Below are 20,671 nucleotides of genomic sequence, written 5' to 3'. Positions count from 1 at the left end.
TCGACCTAAGTTACACAACTCTAGCTACATGAATAACATAGCTGGAGTTGACGTAGCTTAGGTCGACTTACTGCAGTGTCTACACGAGAAACTCTCCTGTCAACTTACCTTATGCTTCTCGTTCTGGTGGACTACCAGAGTCGATGGGAGAGCGATCGGTGGTCAATTTAGCAGGTCTTCACTGGACCCGCTAAATCAACCCCACAATGGATCGATTGCCGCAGCATCTTTTCTTGCTTTCTGCAGTCCTTTCTCTGCTACTTTAAATGTGCTTTTTCTCTCCTTTTGCTCTGTGAAAAACTCTCAAAAAAGCAACCCAAATAACTGATTACTGCAAAGGAAAGATTGAATTTTTTTTTTTAAAAAGTACGTATTTGAGAACGCAATATATTCAGTCTAATAAATTACAGTAATTTGGGGTGTAACTTGGAACCGTGGCAGGTAAACATTTTTAGACAGATATGATTTTAAGTTGTCTTCTTTTTAAACAGCGAAGACTATATTCAGTTTCTTCAGCCACTTTTTATTTTATTTGGCCTTTTACTGGCAAAACCAAAGTTCAATAAAATCCAGCATACTCACCGTCCCTGCCCCCAGAAGAGCTCCTGTTCATATAAGCAGATGTTGCCTCCAATTTAATTGTCATAGTTTTAAGGATGAGGTGTGGAGGTTAAAAGCAAGTGTCTGATTTGCAAGTATTAGGTAGGACTGTACCTAATTTTCATTACTCCAGTGCAGTGGTTCTCAACCCGTGGGCCATCTGCAGCCCAATTAGCACACAGCTGCAGCCTGTAAATGGCTTTTCTTCTTACTGCACTTCAAAAGTGAAAATGTTTCTATAGAGGGCAAAATAGAAATCCACATTGATCATAAGTTAGTGGTATTAGGTATTTTCAGGGTAGCCAACCCAAAGTTTTCAAAAACAGTGATATTGGCTTAAAAATACCATTCGAGTCTTATTTGCCCTCTGTTGTTGGAGTTTTTAGGATTCACATTTTCGGACCTTTCTCCATAGAAGTGAGGGCTAGAAACTTAATATTTTTTTTAAAATGAAAACAGATTCTCACCTGAATCAGGAGTAGTGGCTTCAAGAACAGCACCAAAACTTGTGATAAAATTGCAAGACTGTATTTTTAGAATTCTTTAACATAAAATTTGGAAGCAAGTAAATCTTAAGAAGAAACTTTTGAACTGCTGCTTTCTTTTTTCATTAAAAAAGACCAATTAGAATTTATAAAACAATAGTTAATTGAGTAGTGTATTTTTATTTTGATGAATTATCAGACATTTATATATCTGTCACAAAATAATAAATGTTGGACATTTAATTAAACTCATTCTTCCCTGGATATTTTTACCATTGTGAGATAAACATTGGATTGCTCTCTGATTTTGGACATCAGATAGTAAAGGAATGGATCAAGGCAACTGTTTAAACTGCTTAGAGACAAAGCAATAAGATAGAAAAAATACAAGCCATCTGTTTTGTTGTAGTAGTAATTAACATGATGGACAATAAGTATGATGTTGCTTGGTGTGAAGCAGATGGCAAAAATCATAAGGATCAAGAGACTTATTTTAACATACCAAAACCACTTCCACTCATAAGTATTGAGCGTTTGGATAATTGAGATGTAACAAAAAATAATAATGGTCAGTGGTATTACAAATCCAAAGATTGCTAACGAGATGAAGTAGTAGAATTGGAATGGTGATAAAGTTTCACAGGCATTATGTACATCGTGGCAGGTAAAGATATTTAATTGTTCCAAGTAGTAGCTTTGCTTCATTATGCAGAATGGCAGCATGTACAGGAAAACAATTGTCCACACAATTCCACATACTAGTGTTGCATAGGTTCGCTTTGGCAGACTTCTGTAGGTGAACGGATGAACAATAGCCACATAACGACTGATACTTATGCACATGAGGAGTAGAATGGAGCAATACATATTGCCATAGAAAATGGCAGTCGTAGTTCGGCACATTATTTCTCCAAATATCCAGTTGTTTCCATTGAGATGGTATGCTATCTTGAATGGCAGTATGATACAGAATAGAAAATCTGAAATGGCTAAATTTGTATAGAAGATGGCAGTACAAACAGATCTGATTCTGAAAAACAGCATCCACAGAGTGATGGCATTTGATGGCACACCTAATAAAACTACAAGAATATATGTTGCAGGTACTAGTTTGGTGCTCAAAGAACTACTAAGGTACTCCATTGTGGTATTGTTAACTTTCAGTATTGAGCCATTTGACTTCCCTGAAGAGCATTTGTGTTCTTTGTTGTGAACAGTCTTTGTCCAGCCTTCTATATCAGAAGGGGGAATATAATCATAAGTGCCTTGTGGCATTCCACGGAAGGTCTTAATATCAGGCACATCTTGACTTCCGGAGCTGTTATCACCATGTTTAGAATCTAAGATTTAAAAAAAGAAAATAGCTAAATCATAAGATATGTACTCTGGACAGAGTCATGATGTATACCTTTTTTCTGAGATAAATTAGTGCAGCTCTAATCGGAAGAATGATTCTATAAAAATGGCATTGTGGTGTACTGTGTTGTCTCTGATTTCTGTATCACATGTGGTATGGCAAACCCCTCATAATTTTATTTAGAAATGGACTCTCAGCCCTGAATACTCAGCTGGACTTGATCAAGCTGTATTCTTTCTGTTTTAAGAATAATCAGTTTTTTATGGCAGGATTATGCTTATGACATCTGTGCAACATCATTGTCTTTAGTGGATTTTCACAGGTGTAACTTCTTGAAATTGATAAACCATGCTGATGTACAAAGAGAGAATATAATTGTTGATTCACATGCCCTCAACTGTTGGCTCAGCAGTGCAAACAGGAATAATAAGCACTAAAACTTTTGTCACTTAAGCAAGCACATATGACTGTGTAAAAGGTAAATATGTTGAATAAGATGGTGCCATTTTTACATACGCATTTTTCAAATTAGAACTGTATGTAGAAATGTTTGCCCTTTATCTTTACGTATAAAAATCTTCCTTATATGGTATTCAAACACCAAGAGTCTTGTCCCCACCCTCTTTTTAAAAATAAAAATAAAAAAAAAAGCTAGCCACACTGGCTCTTTACCTCTTGGCTCAGACAGCAAACCAGATTCCCTCCTGTTAGCATGAAGAAGCAATGATATAGCTACTACTCTCCATTGTTATGGGGCAGGGCAGCTATAGTCTTAAGTACTGAGCATGGGGCTGATCATCTGTGTTTTATTTCTGATTCTACAGCTGGCAAATCTATCCGCTTCAGTTCCACTCTGTGGTTATCGTCACTAAAGTAAACATTCTCTTACTATTTAGTCAAAGATTAATGAGCATATTTAGCCTCTTCTCCTAATGTCAACAATCCTGATAAGGCTTAGCACAGAATTTTGTAAAGATGTGCTAGTACCAAAAGTGTTCAAAACAAAAAGTGTGCAAAACAATAATCCTTCTTTGCACCTATATAACGTCTTTCACTTGTATCTTGTAGCCATAATAAAGTTTTTGCTATTTGTATAATATATAATTAGAATCCTAGCTCCAGAATTCTGAACAAACTGTAAGATGTAGAGCAGTCCTGTTTGAATCTTTGAATCCTAGTCTTTTTGTCCTAACGTGACATAACTAATTTCTTCTGGATAAAAAAATACAGGAAATAACAATTAGATGCAGGCATTGCCGCCATGACAGAGTACGCATAGGTAGCAGATTTGAGTAAGACTATGCTATTTTTAGTCACATCTCTGGGCATGACTGCCCTTTAAAGAGACTGGTGTATCAGAGCATTTTTAAAATAAATAAATACAAAAACAATTAATCTTCATAGAAAATGCCTAGTTCTGCTCCCACTGAAATCATTGTGTTTTTCTCACAAACTCCAGTGAGACTCTGGGCCCAATGTTTTGGAATGGTGACTTTCCCAAGTGGTACCTTCTGTGAAGTGTTAATCCTGTATTTATGATGCCCTCTTTCTACACCGAAGGTGTGATCCCACAAATTCAGTACTGTAGGAACAAGTACTGTAGGGGAAGTGGGTTATGCGGGAAATCACATTTCAGTAAACACAAAAACAATTGCCTTTTGTCAATTAGCAAAACTATCAAGGGCCACTGTGAGGAGAAATTCAAGATAACTGAAATAGAGCAATCAAAATCTGTCTCAGCTGAGACTTTGTATGCGGTGTATCAGCCTGCTGATAAAAGCATCTAAAAGATAAGCACAAGGCTCATGGTACCAGCTGAAATATACAGATAATATAAAATACATCTAGAACCAGAGGGCTTACCTCTTTGCCGTAGACTTGAGGACAGAGACAACAATCCAGTTATAATTAAGACCAATGTTTTCATTGTTGCAAGTTAAATCCAGTTGGAAAAATAATGCCTCTTTAATTCAGTTGAAAAGGTTTTTAAATCCACATTTTTGCGTAAAAGACCTTGGGGTTTTAGGTCTGCCATCCAGAAGCATTCTGTGTGTACGGGATTTATAGAAACTAACTAGTTTGTTCTTTCAGAAGTCACACCCTATTGCTGTACTAGAGAATGTGTAAATACACATGACTCAGTTTCAACCTCTGGCTGATATGGAAGAGATTACATTGCTTTAACTTCTGTAATTTAACTCCTAATTTACCATGAACATGAAGAGTTTTTTAGTCTTTCTGTACTTTGTTGGAATTTGTACATAAATTCAGAAGAAAATATTTTCTGCTTAGAATATTCACAGAAAGTGTTTGACATCTCGAGTCCCCAATCAAAGATCAGAGCCCTGTTGTGCTAATATGTACAAATATGGAGTAAAAAGAAAGTCCATGCCCTAAAGGCTTACAAACTTGATTAATTCCAAGAGGAAACGAATGCATGGTGTTGGTGGGGAAGGGAGGATGAGGTAACAATGATACAAACCTGTTGCACACAGACTAGCTGGGCTCTGCTCTAGCGTGTCACCTGCCTATCAGTTATCAATTGACAGTGGTCTGTAGGCTGTCTGTCCTGTCCCATCTGCTTTGTTTAAACAGTTCCTATCCCTAACCAGTCTACCTCTTTAGGAAATGTTACACAAATTATTTTTTAAAGCTTCCTGCGTGTCACATGATGAGTGACTAGCTTCCAGCAGGCAACTTCAAAATGCTGGACAACACCACGGGCTTCCAACTTACTGGTAAGATTAGAATAACAAATTATTACCTGGCCCAAGAGCCGTATGCTTACCAGCACTATAATAATTCTGAAAAAATCTGAGATCCTGGGGAGTTAAAATATTTCATGCCTCACTCCCCATTCCCAAGGTTCCAGCTGAAGTTTAGTGACTCACCCTTTAATGATACTCTGAACAATGTAATTTTGATTTGTAATAGCTGCAACATACACCTCACAATGAGTCTGAGGTATAGCTGATTGTGATCATACTTGTAAGGCATTTCTGTTCTGAAATCTTTGTCCTCATGCATAGCTTGTGCCTAACTTGACAGTTTGGTAGGAAGTGAAGTGTATTTTGAGTTTTAATTAAAAGTTTATTGTTTAGATGGAAGATCTTTGAACCGGATGCCAGAATTAAAATATTCTGAGACTAATGTGAGACTGTTGTATTGTAGTTTTATAAGAAAATAAGCAAACAGTAATGCATTCTGGAAGCTTACAGTTGTTTCCTCTGTAAATCCTCATAGCAAACTTGGGGAGGAGAGGGACAGAGAAAAATTACACTAACTTAAAAATAGGGGTTGACTTTTTGTTCCTGCTGTTTAAGGCTCAAAAGTGTTGGAAAAGTGACCTGAAATGCAAATTGTGTTCACAAATGCTATTTCTGCATCAATTTGTACTCTTCCCCACTGTTCTAATTGGGATCAAATGCAGTTTACTATAAGAAAATTCATGTGTAAATGTTGATCAAAAACATACATGTGTTGTGCATGGATAGATACATTCTTATCACACTTACCACACAAATATCTGTTCCGCTTTTCTAATGAAAGAGCTTTTACACATCCTCTCTCCTCTCATTACCATTACATCTGCAAAGTACAGATTCATTTGGGTTTTGGCCTGAAATAAAATAAGTTAAAACACTGAGCTCCACCATCAAGCTGGTTCACCACACATGACTAGGCTAACTTAGCATTCCACTCCTATGTGACATCTTCCTAACTTTCATTTTTTGTAGGCATGTATTTGTACAATTTTGTATCTTTGCTAAAGTGACATTTATGGGTTTCATAATCTAATGTAACTCTTGTACTTTTGTCTTTCTCTATAGAAAGTCTCCCTGTGTTATATGAAATTTTTTCAGTTTCTTATTAGCAGTTACCATTACCATTTATATCTTCATTAAGCAATGGAAGCAATTTACTTCTGCAGTGAGAAGTTGACTGTCCTCCCAGCCAACTGCTGACACTGTAACATTGCTTTCCAGCTAGTTGTTAATGGGTGTGGACTTTGATTCCTGAACACTGAATGAGACCATTTAAGTACCTCCTAAATCAGTCTTCCCTCTGATAGCATCTAGCATTTTTAAATTGGTTTTTGGCAGCAGTGTCCTCTGGCTTTACTTCTTCTCTGATATCCCAGGCATTAATTTAAGATTTGCATGCTAGAAATTGTGCCATTCTTTGAGATTGGGGGTGGAAAACAAAATCCCAGATTTCTGGTGCACAGTTATTTCAGTGATGAATGCACTAGAAACACCTTAATTGAGCTTAACTTCAGTCTGACCTTGCTAGGGTCTCTTCTTTTGTGCTCACAATTCTGTGTATTAAATCATGCCTGCAGTTATTTACTTCAGTTTGTCTGTATATTTAGGCACTTAAACTTTCAAATGCCTTATTTTGGACTGCAAATTGGGGGCACACACAAGAAGCTGTTTTTGAAAATTTGGCTTGTATTGCGTATGAGGTAAAATTCGATAGTCGGTAGTTATCCAATAAAAATAACACCTGCCCTGGTATGTACTTCATGATTCAAAAAATTCAGGAATTAAAGCAATCTTTGCATTACTAAATCTGAGCTATCTTTCTGTGGGAAAGTTCATACTGATACTTCTGATGTCTTTTTACTTGTCTGTACATATGCATGATTTCCAATGAAGAGCTTTGAAAGAAAAGTTAATTGTTTGTAACCTTCTATTGGATTTATGCTATGTCCTTGGGGAATCATATTGCTATCTGAATGCTCCTTTTCCTCTTTTTACTGGTGAATTATGGAAATTGAACTGTCGCTAAATTAACTCTGTTCAGAAATCTACATCTGTCTTCAGTAGAATAAACCTACTATCCAAGCTTTCACATGTTAAATGGAATTTTGCATTTTGGTGAACATACACTTACTGTGCTGAAGAAAAGTGTGTTATCTAAATGTTAGCTTTTTTTCTGTGATTTTTATTTGTTCATTGCTAGGTTCATATAGTCAAATTAGGTTTAGTGTCCTCAGGCTTTCAGAAGGGCTTTCTGTCTACTGAAGCTTTAATAATGTGTGTTTTCAGACTGAGTTTGACTTACTGTATTTTATGTATAAGTATTTCTCCATTCCTCTCTCCCAGGAATGTCATGATGAGTCCGCAGTTCTCTGGCTAGATGAGATACAAAAAGGAATCAATGATGCTAATAGGAATATAGAAAAAGCAGCAAATTGTAAGTATCAACCTGAATCTACATTGAAATACCATTTTTTCAGGATAAAGAAAGATGAGATTTTGAACTCTTTTTATTCATGTACACTTCAATATGTTGGCTAGGTTAAGTTACAGTTAATTATTTTTAGGAAACAATATATTTTTTTCATTACAGTAAGATTGAGTATGATTAAAATAAGAATTAAATGTAAAATAATGTAATTACATCTATCTAAAACAGTTGTCCTTGTGTCTGTCTTAGTAATTTTGGAAATCAGTATTACCCAAGGTAATAGAAGAGCAAAGATTTCAAATGCTAATACATTTTCACAGAGCTGATGAAATACAGTATATTAATAAATCTCCCTTGCATAGATATGAAAAGAGATTCAAGGAGGGAATGAGACAAGTGAAGCATTTCATATAAGAGATTTTGCTTGTTTGACAAGTTTCTATGTGGTAATAGAAAACATTTGAAAGGAGTCCTGTGTATAAGTCTAAGTCCTGACCTATGTTGCAAGACTGAATTCCTACATGGTTACAGTCTTGGTTAGTCAGATTTCTTATTTCATAACAACGCCTCTTAACAAATGCCATTAAATACTCCAACTTAGTCACATGCCCTTAATTTTGCAAAGTACTTAAAAAAAAAAAAAAAAAAAGTGATTTTGTTTTTTTTTGCAGCAAAATGACGATTATTCCAATTCATAATGCACCAGTTTGCTTTAAATCTGTAAGAAGATAGTAGCATAAGAAAAGTTGGTTATCCTATTGAACCCAGCGTATGTATAATGTCAAAACTTTTTAGAAGACAGAGTACAAACAAATCTGAAGGATTTATAAATACAGTAACTCCTCACTTAACGTTGTAGTTATGTTCCTGAAAAATGCGACTTTAAGTGAAACGATGTTAAGCGAATCCAATTTCCCCATAAGAATGAATGTAAATGAGGGGGGTTAGGTTCCAGGGAAATTTTTTTTGCCATACAGTACAGTACTATATTTGGGAGGTGCCCTCGCCTTACCCCACACAGGCACAGCCCACTGGCACTGGAGACAATGAGGCAGGCAAGGAGGCTGAAGGTGCTGTAGGCTGGGAGAAGCACGTTGCATGGCGGCAGCTTCCCCTATTCTGCAAGCACCAGGGGTGGGGGGCTCAATCCTCCGCCCGCCCACGCCACCCTTTTCCCCCAAGCCCCCACCCTTAACCTGCTTCTTCTTTTCCCCCCCCTCCCCCTTTACTCCACACGCCGCGTCCTCGCTCCTCTCCTGCCCACGACAATCAGTTGGCTTGCAGCGTTCAGGAGGCAGGAGGGAGGGGAGAGGAGCGAGGACACTGAGTGCAGGCTCCCCCCTCCTTCCCTTGCCCCTTGAAGGCCACAAGCCAGCTGATTGCCACGGGCAGGAGGCAGGGGAGAGTGGGGGAGGCGCGCCGTGTCCTCGCTCCTCCCTGCTTCTTCCTCCCGTGGCAATCAGCTGGCTTGCAGCATTCAGGGGGCAGGAGGGAGGGGGGAGGAGCGAGGACATGGCGCGCAACTTCCCCCCTCCTCCCCGCCCACGGCAATCAGCTGGTTTGCGGCGTTCGGGAGGCAGGGGAGGGAGGAGTCTGCGCGCCGAGTCCTCGCTCCAACCCCCTCCCTCCTGAATGCCGCAAGCCAGCTGATTGCCACGAGCAGGTGGGGGGGGAGGACGGGGAAGGCACTGATCCGCGGGGTCTGTCAGTGGGCGGGAGGCGCTGGGGGGGGGCGTAGGGGAGCTGATAGGGGGGCTGCCAGCTGTGGACAAAGCAGGCAGCCAAACGACGTTATAGCGAACCATTGCACAACTTTTAAATGGAGCATGTTCTGTAATTGAGCAGGGACGTAAGATCGAAACAACGTTAAGCGAGAGGACGTTAAGTGGGGAGTTACTGTACATGTGCAAACTTGTGTAGGAATTCCAAATCGAGAATGCTGCACAGTAGTGAAAGACTCAACTGAAAACAAGAGCATATGGAAATGCTGTGTGAGAAATGTCTTGAGGAGGGGGCTCTTTATTTACTGTTTTATTCCTGAATGTACAGAATGTGCTGACAAAAGCTTTTTTTTTTTTTTTAATTAAAGCTTGAATCTCTTGGTAATGTGAAATGCACTTTGGTCACTATTTGGCACAGTAAATCCCTTACATTCAAACTTCCTCTAGCCTAAGAGACTTAAATGGCATTTTAGGGTGTAAGCTTTCATATATTTAGATAGTTTTAATTAATATTTTTACCTAATGCTTGCACTATTTTCACTGACATCATAGAAAGGCTTAATTTATTCTGATTTGTTCTGTACTTTTGTGGTTGATAGAAGTACTGTATCTAAAGCTTTCATATACTAGCTCAGTTTAGCTCATTACTTTAATTTTAATACTGAGTGTATCAAAAGAATAACTTCTAAATATTTTGATAGACTTCCTCCTGCTTTTTCTTAAGTTTTCTCCACAAAGTCCACTTTCAAGTACTATGGAAAGCTTAAGTGTCATTTGCCTTATGAAAAATTATTTTCAGTCACATTTCAGGTTATTTCTAATCTCTGTCAACTGGCCACACAGTGCAATTTGTGGGGCATTCTTTCATCTGTATCTGTAAAATTTGGATTTTGCTGCTATTCCCACTTATTTCTTTTTAACTATACTATGTTCATGTCTCAATCAGTTTAGAATAGAGTAACTTGCTTTGAAATACTTTGTATTACTCTGTTCTTCGAGTGCTTGCTCATGTTGATTCTGTTCTAGTGTGTGCGCGCCCACTTGCACAGTTGTTGGAATTTTTTGCCTTAGCAGTACAGTAACTCCCCACTTAACGTCCTTTCGCTTAATGTTGTTTCGATCTTAAGTCCCTGCTCAATTACAGAACGTTCTCCATTTAAAGTTGTGCAATGCTTCACTATAACGTCATATGGCTGCTTGCTTTGTCCACATCTGGCAGCCCCCCATCAGCTCCCCTACGCCCCCCTCCAGCGCCTCCCGCCCGCCGGCAGACCCCGCGGATCAGCGCCTCCCCCTCCTCCTCCTGCTTTCTGCCCGCGGCAATCAGCTGGCTTGCGGCATTCAGGAGGGAGGGGGAAGGAGTGAGGACTCGGCGCGCAAGCTCCCCCTCCCTCCCCTGCCTCCCGAACACCGCAAGCCAGCTGATTGCCATGGGCAGGAGACAGTGCCATTGGCCTCTTGTTCCCTTCTGCTCTCATGGAAGGTGTCATTTTTGGTGGCGATAACATCCACTCATAGGGTCTCTGAGATTAGAGTGCTCCCCTCATAGCCACTCTACACGGTATCCTACAAGGACAAGGTTCAGCTGCGGCCGCACCCAGTTTTCCTGCCCAAGGTAGTTTCGCAGTTTCATACCGACATTTATTTACCGGTCTTCTTTCCAAAACTTCATAAATCAGATGAATGCAGACTACACTCTCTGGATGTCAGGAGAGCGCTAGCCTTTTATATTGAAAGGACTAAGACGTTCCGTAAATTGACAGAGCTCTTCATCGTGGTGGCAGACAGGATGAATGGCCTTCCTGTGTCCACCCAGAGAATTTCATTATGGATCACTGCCTGTATCCATTTTTGCTATGAATAGGCAAAAGTGCAACCGCCAGCAATTGTAACCACCCATTCAACAAGGGCACAAGCCTCGTCGGCTGCCTTCCTGGCCCATGTGCCGATTCAAGATATCTGCAGGGCCATGACCTGGTCATCCATCCATACGTTCACGTTCCATTATGCGATCACCCAGCAAGCCCGGGACGATGCTGCCTTCGGTAGAGCAGTACTGCAAGCCACACAACCGGGAACTCCAAGCCTACCTCCAGAAATACTGCTTGTGAGTCACTTAGGCCTGGTCTACACTACGACTTTAATTCGGATTTAGCTGCTTTAATTCGAATTAACGCTTGACCCGTCCACACAACGAAGCCATTTAATTCGAATTAAAGAGCCTCGACGAGAGGAGTAGCGTCAAAATCGGTATTGTTAATCCGAATTAAGGTTAGTGTGGCCGCAATTCGATGTTATTGGCAATTAGATGTTATTGGCTACCCACAATGCAACGCTCTGGAAATCGATGCTACTACAGTAGCTTGGACGCACACCACCGAATTAATGGTGCCTAGTGTGGCCGAATACATTCGAATTTATAAAATCGGTTTCCTAAATTCGAATTATATTAATTCGGATTAATCCTGTAGTGTAGACATACCCTTTGAATGGAATTGACACGAACAAGCACTTGTTACCTACCTTTTCGTAACTACTGTTCTTCAAGGTGTGTTGCTTATGTCCATTCTATTACCTGCCCTCCTACCCCTCTATTGGAGTTGCCAGCAAGAAGTTGCCAGCCCTATGGATACTGCTGAGGCAAAAAATTCCAACAATTGTGCTGTGGGTGTGCACATACCTAGAATGGAATGAACATGAGCATCACATCTCGAAGAGCAACAGTTACGAAAAGGTAGGTAACCGTTTTTCCTCTACCCCTTGTATATTGTTACTTATTCAAATAAAGCAGCCTTCCCCAGTCAACAGAAAAGATCAAACCATATACAATGCTGATCAACTATATATAATAATGAGAATGGAGCATTGAGCTAAGCAAGAAAGAATAATAGATTACTAAACTCTTATATACAGGAATTTACAAACTAAAATGTATAAATGAAATTGTAAATTACCCTGTCCTTATCTGAAATGCTAAAGTAGCTTTCTTTTACCTTCAGCCTGTCTTGGGACCTGGAAATGATATCACTAGCAGTCAAAGCCCCCAGCTTGACCTGCTGTTCCTTACTTGAGAGGGAAAAAATGAGCTTTAAACTAGTCCTTCATTCCATTGCTGTACATGCCTGGGAATTTGCTTCCAGTCCAAGCAGAGGATCAACCAGTAAAAGTTTTAGAATAGGAATCCTGTAAATTTTAATTGGCAACAATATACAGTAAAAGCTGTTTTATCCAGCACATCACCAACCAGAAAGCTCTATAAACCAGCATTTCTGATCTTCTTTGAAATTCTGGTTTATTGTCAGGTTGGAACAGGGCTGGCAAGGGGTTGGGGTGCGGGAGCGGATGTGGCACATGGGTTCTGGGAGGGAGTTTCAGTGCAGGAGGAGGGTGGGGGCAGCAGGTTGAGGTGTGGGGTGCTGGATCTGGGGGGCGCTCACCTCAGGCGACTCCTAGGCGGAGGCTCAGCAGGTGGCTCTGCGCGCTGTCTGCGCCTGCAGGCACTGCTCCTACAGCTTCCATTGGCCGTGATTCCCAGCCAGTGGAAGCTGTGGAGCTAGCGAGCGGGGCAGAGGCATCGCGCGGAGCCACCTGCCACGCCTCCACCTAGGACCAGCCGGGATAGGTTGCCGCTTGCAGGGAGCCGCCTGAGGTGAGCACCTCTTGGATCCGGAACTTTGCAACCCAACCTGCTGCCCTGAGCGCCGCCCCCCCGCCCCATCCAAACACCCTCCCAGAGCCCATGCTCCACACCCTCTCCCATGCGCCAGCCCCACATCCCCTCCCGCACCCACACTCCCACCCTCTTAGTTAACTGGTATTTTTCACTTACTGGCACTCCCCATTCTCCCAACATGCCGGATAAAACAGTTTTTACTGTAATTACCGCTGATACGTGGTCATCAAATGTTTTGCCATTACTACATTTTTTCGATTCCACTTTCAGAAGTTGTATTTTGTTTGCTAGAGATCAACCTACTGTGTTAAATTAAAATGTTCCTTGGATGTTGAGAGTGTAGAATAAAACAAACCTTCGTAGTATTGAACATATATGGCTAGCTACTGAAGATGCGTAGCTCTTTAATGTTGCTGAATTTGATGCTGCTATTGTTTTTAAGATTAACTGAACCTAGTGCCTTGATTTAATCAATCAGATGTGCTTAAAACCTTTGGAGGAAACCTTAACAGATCAAACATCTGTGAAAAGCATATGGCTTTTATTGTCTGAGAAGGCTCAAATGCATGTATTTACCCACATTGAACATTTTTGCACTTGGGAATTCTAATGTCTCCTTTGATGAGAATAAGTGCTTTTAATGAAACTGTGAGGCCAAGGCATGAGAAACATGAAGGAAAATCTGTGCACAAAAAAAAATACAGATCTTTAAAATTGTAAATAAAGATAAGCAAATATTAGAGAATGAGACTGGAATAGACAAGATTGTGTTTACTCATTTAGGAGCAATATAAATATTGACATTCTAAAGGTTATATAGTTTGTTCCCTGCTAATTTCCAACAAACATTGTATCACATTGCTAGATAATACTAGAGGTATTACTATGCAATAAGAAATCTGACTAAGCAAGGCTGGGACTATGTGGGTACCAGTAAAAAGATGCAATAATAGACTTTTTCATAGTCTGTTTTATTTATGGCACCATGTTTGTATTAAATACATACCATGAATATTCTTGAGCTTTAGCATTCAAAAAAGCAGGGTTTTCAAGCAATACAATTTTTTTTTTAGCAAGTCACAAACAAATGCAACCTTTTTTAAGAAAAAAAAAAAAGTCATATTAAAGCCACTGCTCAGCATGGAACAAAAGAAGTCAGTGGAACAAATAATATCCATATCCTGCCAAGGCAACTCAGTGTCATCAATTTTCAGATGAGAAATGTTGGGTTTACAAATTTCCCACAAGGAATGTGACCCTTTTAGAGCAAGTGTGCTTTGTTTGAAGATGCTAACACACACTAAGATCAAATGGTCTAGACTTGAACTCTATTTTCTTATAATCACGTTGAGAATTTTCATATTGACCCATAAAACTCAGGGAGGCTTTTTTAAGAAGGCAAACAAATTGAAGAACAGTGCATGCAAAAATAAAGGCAAACTAAAAGTGTCATGTTAGCCATTGTTTTGAACAAAAATTAACTGAAGTGTTTGACACAATTTCAGTAAAAGGGATTTATGTAGAAAAGGAATCTATTTTTGAAGAGGGGGTGGAAGGAGGATGTCGATAACTGCATAAAATCAAAGAATGAACTGAGAGACGTGACGAACTAAAAAATGCCTGTTTCATTAGGAAGTCTTGAGCTTCCTGTAAGCTTATTTTTGAGATTTGTTTAAAGATTTCCACATAGATGAGAGAGTAGTAGTAAAAATATTTTGATTTCATGGTGTAATTTTGACAAACATGACATCTCACGTGAAACTTTCCACATTCACAAAAAACTTTGTGGAACTTGTGCATTCTCTTTTTAAAAATCTGTATATCCATAAAAATTGACACATTTGCAGAATGTTGGAATGAGTTTTACTATTCACACCACACTTCTTCAGGTGCTTGGACTGACTTGCGTTTAAGCCATTTTATTCTGTTTTTGTGAGTGGGAGAGTCACAGGGCGAGCTTGCGTCACAGTTCACTTTGCTCCTATGACATGAACTAGCAAAGCAGGTCTTTTATACCTTGCATGCATTGCTAGCAGCCACAGAAATCCTGTGTTTTGGGAGAGTCCACATCACAGGAGTGAGCTGATCTTTGGCCCTCTTAAAGGTTCAGTTTCATTCTGTGACAGGACTGCTGCATTTTGTGTATCTGAGCCAGTTGAAGGGTCGGGGAAACACTGGTGGTGACTAGTCCAGTATTTGAGATTCTAAATACTACAGGAACTGAGGGGTATACCTGGGAATCTACTTTTTTGCTGTCCTCGAATTAGTAAGTTTTGCTGTTTAGTATAGTCTTACCATGAAAACACAGTCCCTGAGAGGAGAACTCTTTAGAACCAAAAAAAAAAAAAAAAAGAGTTGGAGCAGCAGCAGCTCTATGTTCAGAGTCATTTCTTCAGAAGAAGCCCCACTGTCAATGTGCTAGAGCTAGGTGCAGGAGGGCCAGTCGCAAAGTATGGTATAACTGCCTCAGCTACCTGTCATACCAAGGCACTCCTAATGAACAATGTTAATGTACCTAACCTAACCTTCTGTACCAAGCTACTGCTGTTGCTGTTTAGATTTGTCTTCTCGTTGCTGATATTCTAATGCCAGTCAGTGGCAGCATGGCAGACTAGGCATGATCATCTCTAGCTTTGGAAGGGTCTGTGTGCCATGCATAGGTTAGTTTCTTTTAAGTTTAGACAAACAGTGGGATCCTACTTGGTGAAAAGGTTGGGTGTGTCTAATCTTGCTGTGGGTTTCTGTGTTGTCTTGCATACGGTTTGCCTGCTCTCAACTGAATGCTTACTTGTTTTCAGAGTGACAATGAAGCTCTGTCTCCTTCCTAGCCTAAATTTGTTTATACCCACCCCTTTCGTTAGTTAGCGGGGGGAGGGATAGCTCAGTGGTTTGAGCATTGGCCTGCTAAACCCAGGGTTGTGAGTTCAATCCTTGAGGGGGCCACTTAGGGATCTGGGGCAAAATCTGTACTTGGTCCTGCTAGTGAAGGCAGGGGGCTGGACTCGATGATCTTTCAAGGTCCCTTCCAGTTCTAGGAGATGGGATATCTCCATTAATTAAAAAAAAATTAAAATTAATTAATTAATTAATTAATTAATTAAAAGTTAGTATCAAGTTTACAAAAAAGCTGTCGTTCAGTTCACCAGATTTTCACTTGCTGACTTGGGGAGATGTCTTGTTGGGGGATTATCTTCTCCATCCTGTAGGCTGTTTGTTGCTCTGACACTGCAAGTCTCTCCTGCGTCAGCTTTATTGGGGGTAGCAATATGTATGCGGAAAGAGGTCAGGGGAGGGAAATATCCTACTTCAGCTTTGAGCAGGACACGTGTGCAAGTTAAGAAAATTGCATATGCCACTTCAGTCTAATGCACAAGTTGTGGAAGGCAACAGGGGAGTTGGTGTCAATCACTCATTTCTCCTCTAGGTTAATGGCCTCTGAAATTTGGGTCAACATAATGTATGTGGCGGCATAGGAATAAATTTGCTCACACATGCTGCTTTGCATATATCTTGAATTTAACTATGTAGGAATGCCATGATAAACATTGAAGCATGGACTGCTGTGTCTGTAACTGTCACAAACTTGAAAGCTTGAGTGAATCTACCTCTTAACATCTTTATAGGCTTTGCTATAGCTCAGGGATAGGCAACCTATGGCACGTGTGCCGAAGGCGGCACGTGAGCTGATTTTCAGTGGCACTCACACTGCCTGGGTCCTGGCCACCGGTCCGGGGGGGCTCTGCATTTTAATTTAATTTTAAATGAAGCTTCTTAAACACTTTAAAAACCTTCTTTACTTTACATACAGCAATAATTTAGTTATATATTATAGACTTATAGAAAGAGACTTTCTAAAAACATTAAAATGTATTACTGGCACGCAAAACCTTAAATTAGAGTGAATAAATGAAGACTCGGCACACCACTTCTGAAAGGTTGCCGACCCCTGCTATAGCTGAAATTCCATGGAAAATGACACTTTATGGGGTATACATTTTTCATTTTATTTCAGATGACAAATTTCAAACTTTTTGCAAAAAGTCACTTGCACACAGCTGCTAGGCTTATATCGTGCGGCATGACTGTCTTCAACAAAGCAGCCAGACTTCGTCCCCAGATTCCGCAATCAATATTGACTTATTCCTAACTACACTTCCAGTGCTGTGCAAGGTATCTTTGCAGCATTGTGGTATACATTGTACAGACTAGAAGGTGCACTGGCATTGTACATGGTGCGTTTATTATCTGAAATAGTTGCATTTACAAATAAATCACTTAAGAGAGTAGATTGTAAAAAGTTACAAGAGATGGTGGTACATCATGTATATAGTCTCCAAGAACGCCAACAGAAAAGTGCATTCTCTAGATCACTGAAATGTAGAACTGTATCTGTGTGTATGTAAAATATAAAATGCCTGACATTGAAATGCAATTTTGTTGTTTAGTGGCTCTTGGAACCTCAATGATTAACAAGTGTTTGGAAAAGCATGATTCGCAACCAGTCCTGGATATACTGCAGTCTCCTAAGTTTGGTGTAAGAGTTGTTCCAGAATGTGCTGAAACCTATTACAAGAACCTTTTAGAAGGCAAGAATTTAAAAACCAAAGAAGGTAAAACCAAATCTCTGCAGTACTGTAAAGGCATTGAAGGATTAGTGCAAAATGTTTATATATAGTGCAAATGTATATAAATGTTTGTGTTTATATATTGTAACTTTAATTCTCTCTGTAAATTAAGGGAGAGTTGGAGGAAACTTTGAGATTTTTTTCCCCCTTCTGATTTGTCAAAGGCGGTCTCAATCTCCAGTTTTGAATTTTAAGGTTTCTCTTAGCACAGGGGTTCTCAAACTGGAGGTCGGGACCCCTCAGGGGGGTCGCAAGGTTATTACATGGGAGGGTCGCAAGCTGTCAACCTCCATCCCAAACCCCGCTTTGCCTCCAACATTTAAAATGGTGTTAAATATATAAAGTGTTTTTAATTTATGGGGGGGGGGGTTGCACTCAGAGGCTTGCTATGTGAAAGGGGTCAGCAGTACAATAGTTTGAGAACCACTGTTGCACTTATTTATACTAGGAAACTTAATCATAAATGCATTATCTAACACAATGTTAAATGCTCAGTGCTAAATTCTGTGCTATGCCTTGCTCAGAGCACAGCAAAGAAGATTGAGGGGAGCATACATGGCTTAAGCCATCTCTCCATCTCCCAAATTTTGGTCTTGGCTGGGGCCAAAACATTCTCAGGGGCTGCTCTAATTTATGGCAGCTTCTCCGTAGCTGCCTATAGGCTACTCCACAGCCCAGGATAGCCACAGTATGGAGCCCAACAGCTCTACTCCCTTTCCCACCCCCAGCACAACCTTACACCGTCAACTGCGAGGTCAGCTCTATGCTGCTCCCGTGTTGGGTGAACTCCTAAGGCCATTGCAGCCCATTTTATGGCCCCTATGCAATACCAGAGCACTGTACAGGAGCTGCAGCTGGGGTCAGAATCTGGCCCACAGTGTAAAGGAGGACTAACATTTTAAAGTAGTGTCAGCAAGTCCTGGGTATTCATGTTAGCCATGACCAGCTGATGGTTTTAAATAAGAAATAGTCTTTTATTCTGCATGGTAAGTCTAGTTTAATATCATGTTAGTTGACACATTAACATGTTGTGTAACAAAGCCTTTTTCCAGCATAGACATGCTTATTTCAGCATATAAGACAATTTATGGGTGGTATTTTGTATAGTTGTCTTCCGCCTCACATTTCCCTTGTACTCCTGAGAGAATTCTGTGCCAAAAAAATTAAAATTGTGCACACACTATTTTCAAATTCTTCAAATTTTATTTATCAATAAATCAACGTGGAGACTCCAGGATGGCAGTGGGGAGCACAGGCTGTGTGAAGGTGAGAGATCACCCTGCAGCCCCCCACCATCCGTCCAGGTCATGGATGCAGTGGTGAGGCTGCACCCAACCCTGACACAGCCTAACCCAGAAATACCCTGGGGCCCTGCCCCTCTGCACCAGGCACACCAGGTAGGAGCAGGCAGGCTCAATCTGGCAGGATCCAAGTGTGGAGGGGCTTTGTGGGGGGTGGATCCTGATGTGTGGAGAGAGAGTTCTGTGTGGGACAATCTGGGTGTGGGCAACTCAGTGGGGGATCTGGATGCATGGGCTCATTAGGGGTGTTCCGTGTGCAGGGGCAATGGGACTCTGCAGGGGGTCCAGGTGAAGGGGTGGGGGGGGCTAAATAGGGGGGTCTGGGTGCTGGTGGGGTGGGTGTCTGGGTACAGCTGGTTAGGGTGCCATGGGGCAGGGGTGCCAGAATAATTTGTATAGAGGGGGTGCTGAGAGACGATGAAGCAAACTGTAAACCCTGTATATGATGGAAACCACTTCAAGCCAGGGAGTGCGGCAGCAACCCCAGCACCCCTAGTTCCAGCACCTATACCGTGGGGTGGGATTCCGGGTGTCGGGAGCTTATCGGGATGGCACAGAATTTCCCCAGGAGTAACCTTGGCACAGTCCATAGGGAAACTTACTCAAGACTCTTCCTGTCTCTCTCGTCATATAGTCTTATTTTTGTGTTTACCAAAACTGATGGTGCTCAGAAGAATGATAACCTGCATGCCCTGTGGTGTATATTATGAGTCTATAAGGTCCACCCTATACCTGAGATGCTGCAAAAGCTTCCAGTCATTGCTAACACTGCTTCATATCCACCAGTGTTAGCAATGGTAGAAGCCTTAGTATATAGACTGACTGCTGCCAGTATTTTAAGTACCATGTTGACTAGGTCAACTCTGAGTAGAGCTGGATAACACAGTTCTTGAAAATGCCCATTCCAGCCAGTGGCCAGTCTCTACTATGTTCCTCACTGTTGTCCACACCATTGGAACTGAGCCATTGTTAATATAGCAGGATATTTTTGCAAAATTTTCCTAGTTTAGGGTAGATCAATATTTGTGCTGACTTTCATATATGTAAAATAATTGAAAACATTCTTTGACAGGGAGGGGAAGGGGAGACAACCTTTTATAAATGTATTAAGGCTCCTAAATGTACACTAACAGTATACATATATTGCTTTTAGATTCTAGTGAAGGTCCATGGCTCAAACTTATAATGAAGAACAGATATGATTATTATTATAATGTGGAAACTGGAGAGAGTACCTTTGTTCCGCCTGAAGGGTTTATACCAAAAACTTCTTGGCTAACCAGTGAAGAAATACAGGTAGAGTGCTAACATGTTCAAAATGACTGCATACAACTGCAACATAAACACAGAAGTGACTGGTTTAACACTGTTGGATACAAAAGAAGTGGTTATGTTAAGATTTTTAGGGCCTTAAAAGTACAAGGGAAAAGAGAGAGAATTCTCTAATTGGACTTTGGTTTAGGCTGTTCATTTCCCCAAATACAGTAGAACTTAATCTGTTTATTTAATCAGACCCTTAGTAGGGGGCTGACAACTCAGATATAGTATAAAGCACCTCACTTTGGCCCATATTATACAATCATAAGTACCCTTAAATCTGCTTTTGAATAATCTTCCAAGTCTATGTAATCATGCTCAGTCAGTTATAGTACTGTGGCATATTGTACTCTACATAGGCCCCCAAATAAGGAGAGCCCTTAACCACATCCATAAAGA

The 20,671-nt window shown here is 40.5% G+C and overlaps 2 protein-coding genes across 2 annotated transcripts in view; one reads left to right on the top strand and one right to left on the bottom strand.

Moving 5' to 3' along the window:
• IQGAP2 (IQ motif containing GTPase activating protein 2) overlaps positions 1-20,671 on the top strand; it is a 105,773-nt gene that overhangs the window by 39,041 nt on the left and 46,061 nt on the right. The window contains exons 12-15 of the mRNA XM_065407024.1: positions 7,551-7,641; positions 14,576-14,578; positions 17,475-17,639; positions 20,109-20,251. Coding sequence (XP_065263096.1) covers positions 7,551-7,641; positions 14,576-14,578; positions 17,475-17,639; positions 20,109-20,251 — 402 coding nt within the window. The remainder of the gene's footprint in view (positions 1-7,550; positions 7,642-14,575; positions 14,579-17,474; positions 17,640-20,108; positions 20,252-20,671) is intronic.
• F2RL2 (coagulation factor II thrombin receptor like 2) lies at positions 1,335-4,369 on the bottom strand. Its single transcript, XM_065407025.1, has 2 exons — positions 4,306-4,369; positions 1,335-2,425 (listed from the first exon to the last, which is right to left on the bottom strand). Exons 1-2 carry the CDS (start codon positions 4,367-4,369, stop codon positions 1,335-1,337), a joined length of 1,155 nt encoding a protein of 384 aa, XP_065263097.1.

The sequence above is a fragment of the Emys orbicularis genome, chromosome 6, assembly GCF_028017835.1.
Source record: "Emys orbicularis isolate rEmyOrb1 chromosome 6, rEmyOrb1.hap1, whole genome shotgun sequence".
Classification (NCBI taxonomy): Eukaryota; Metazoa; Chordata; order Testudines; family Emydidae; genus Emys; species Emys orbicularis.
This window is presented reverse-complemented; position numbering and strand designations above follow the sequence as displayed.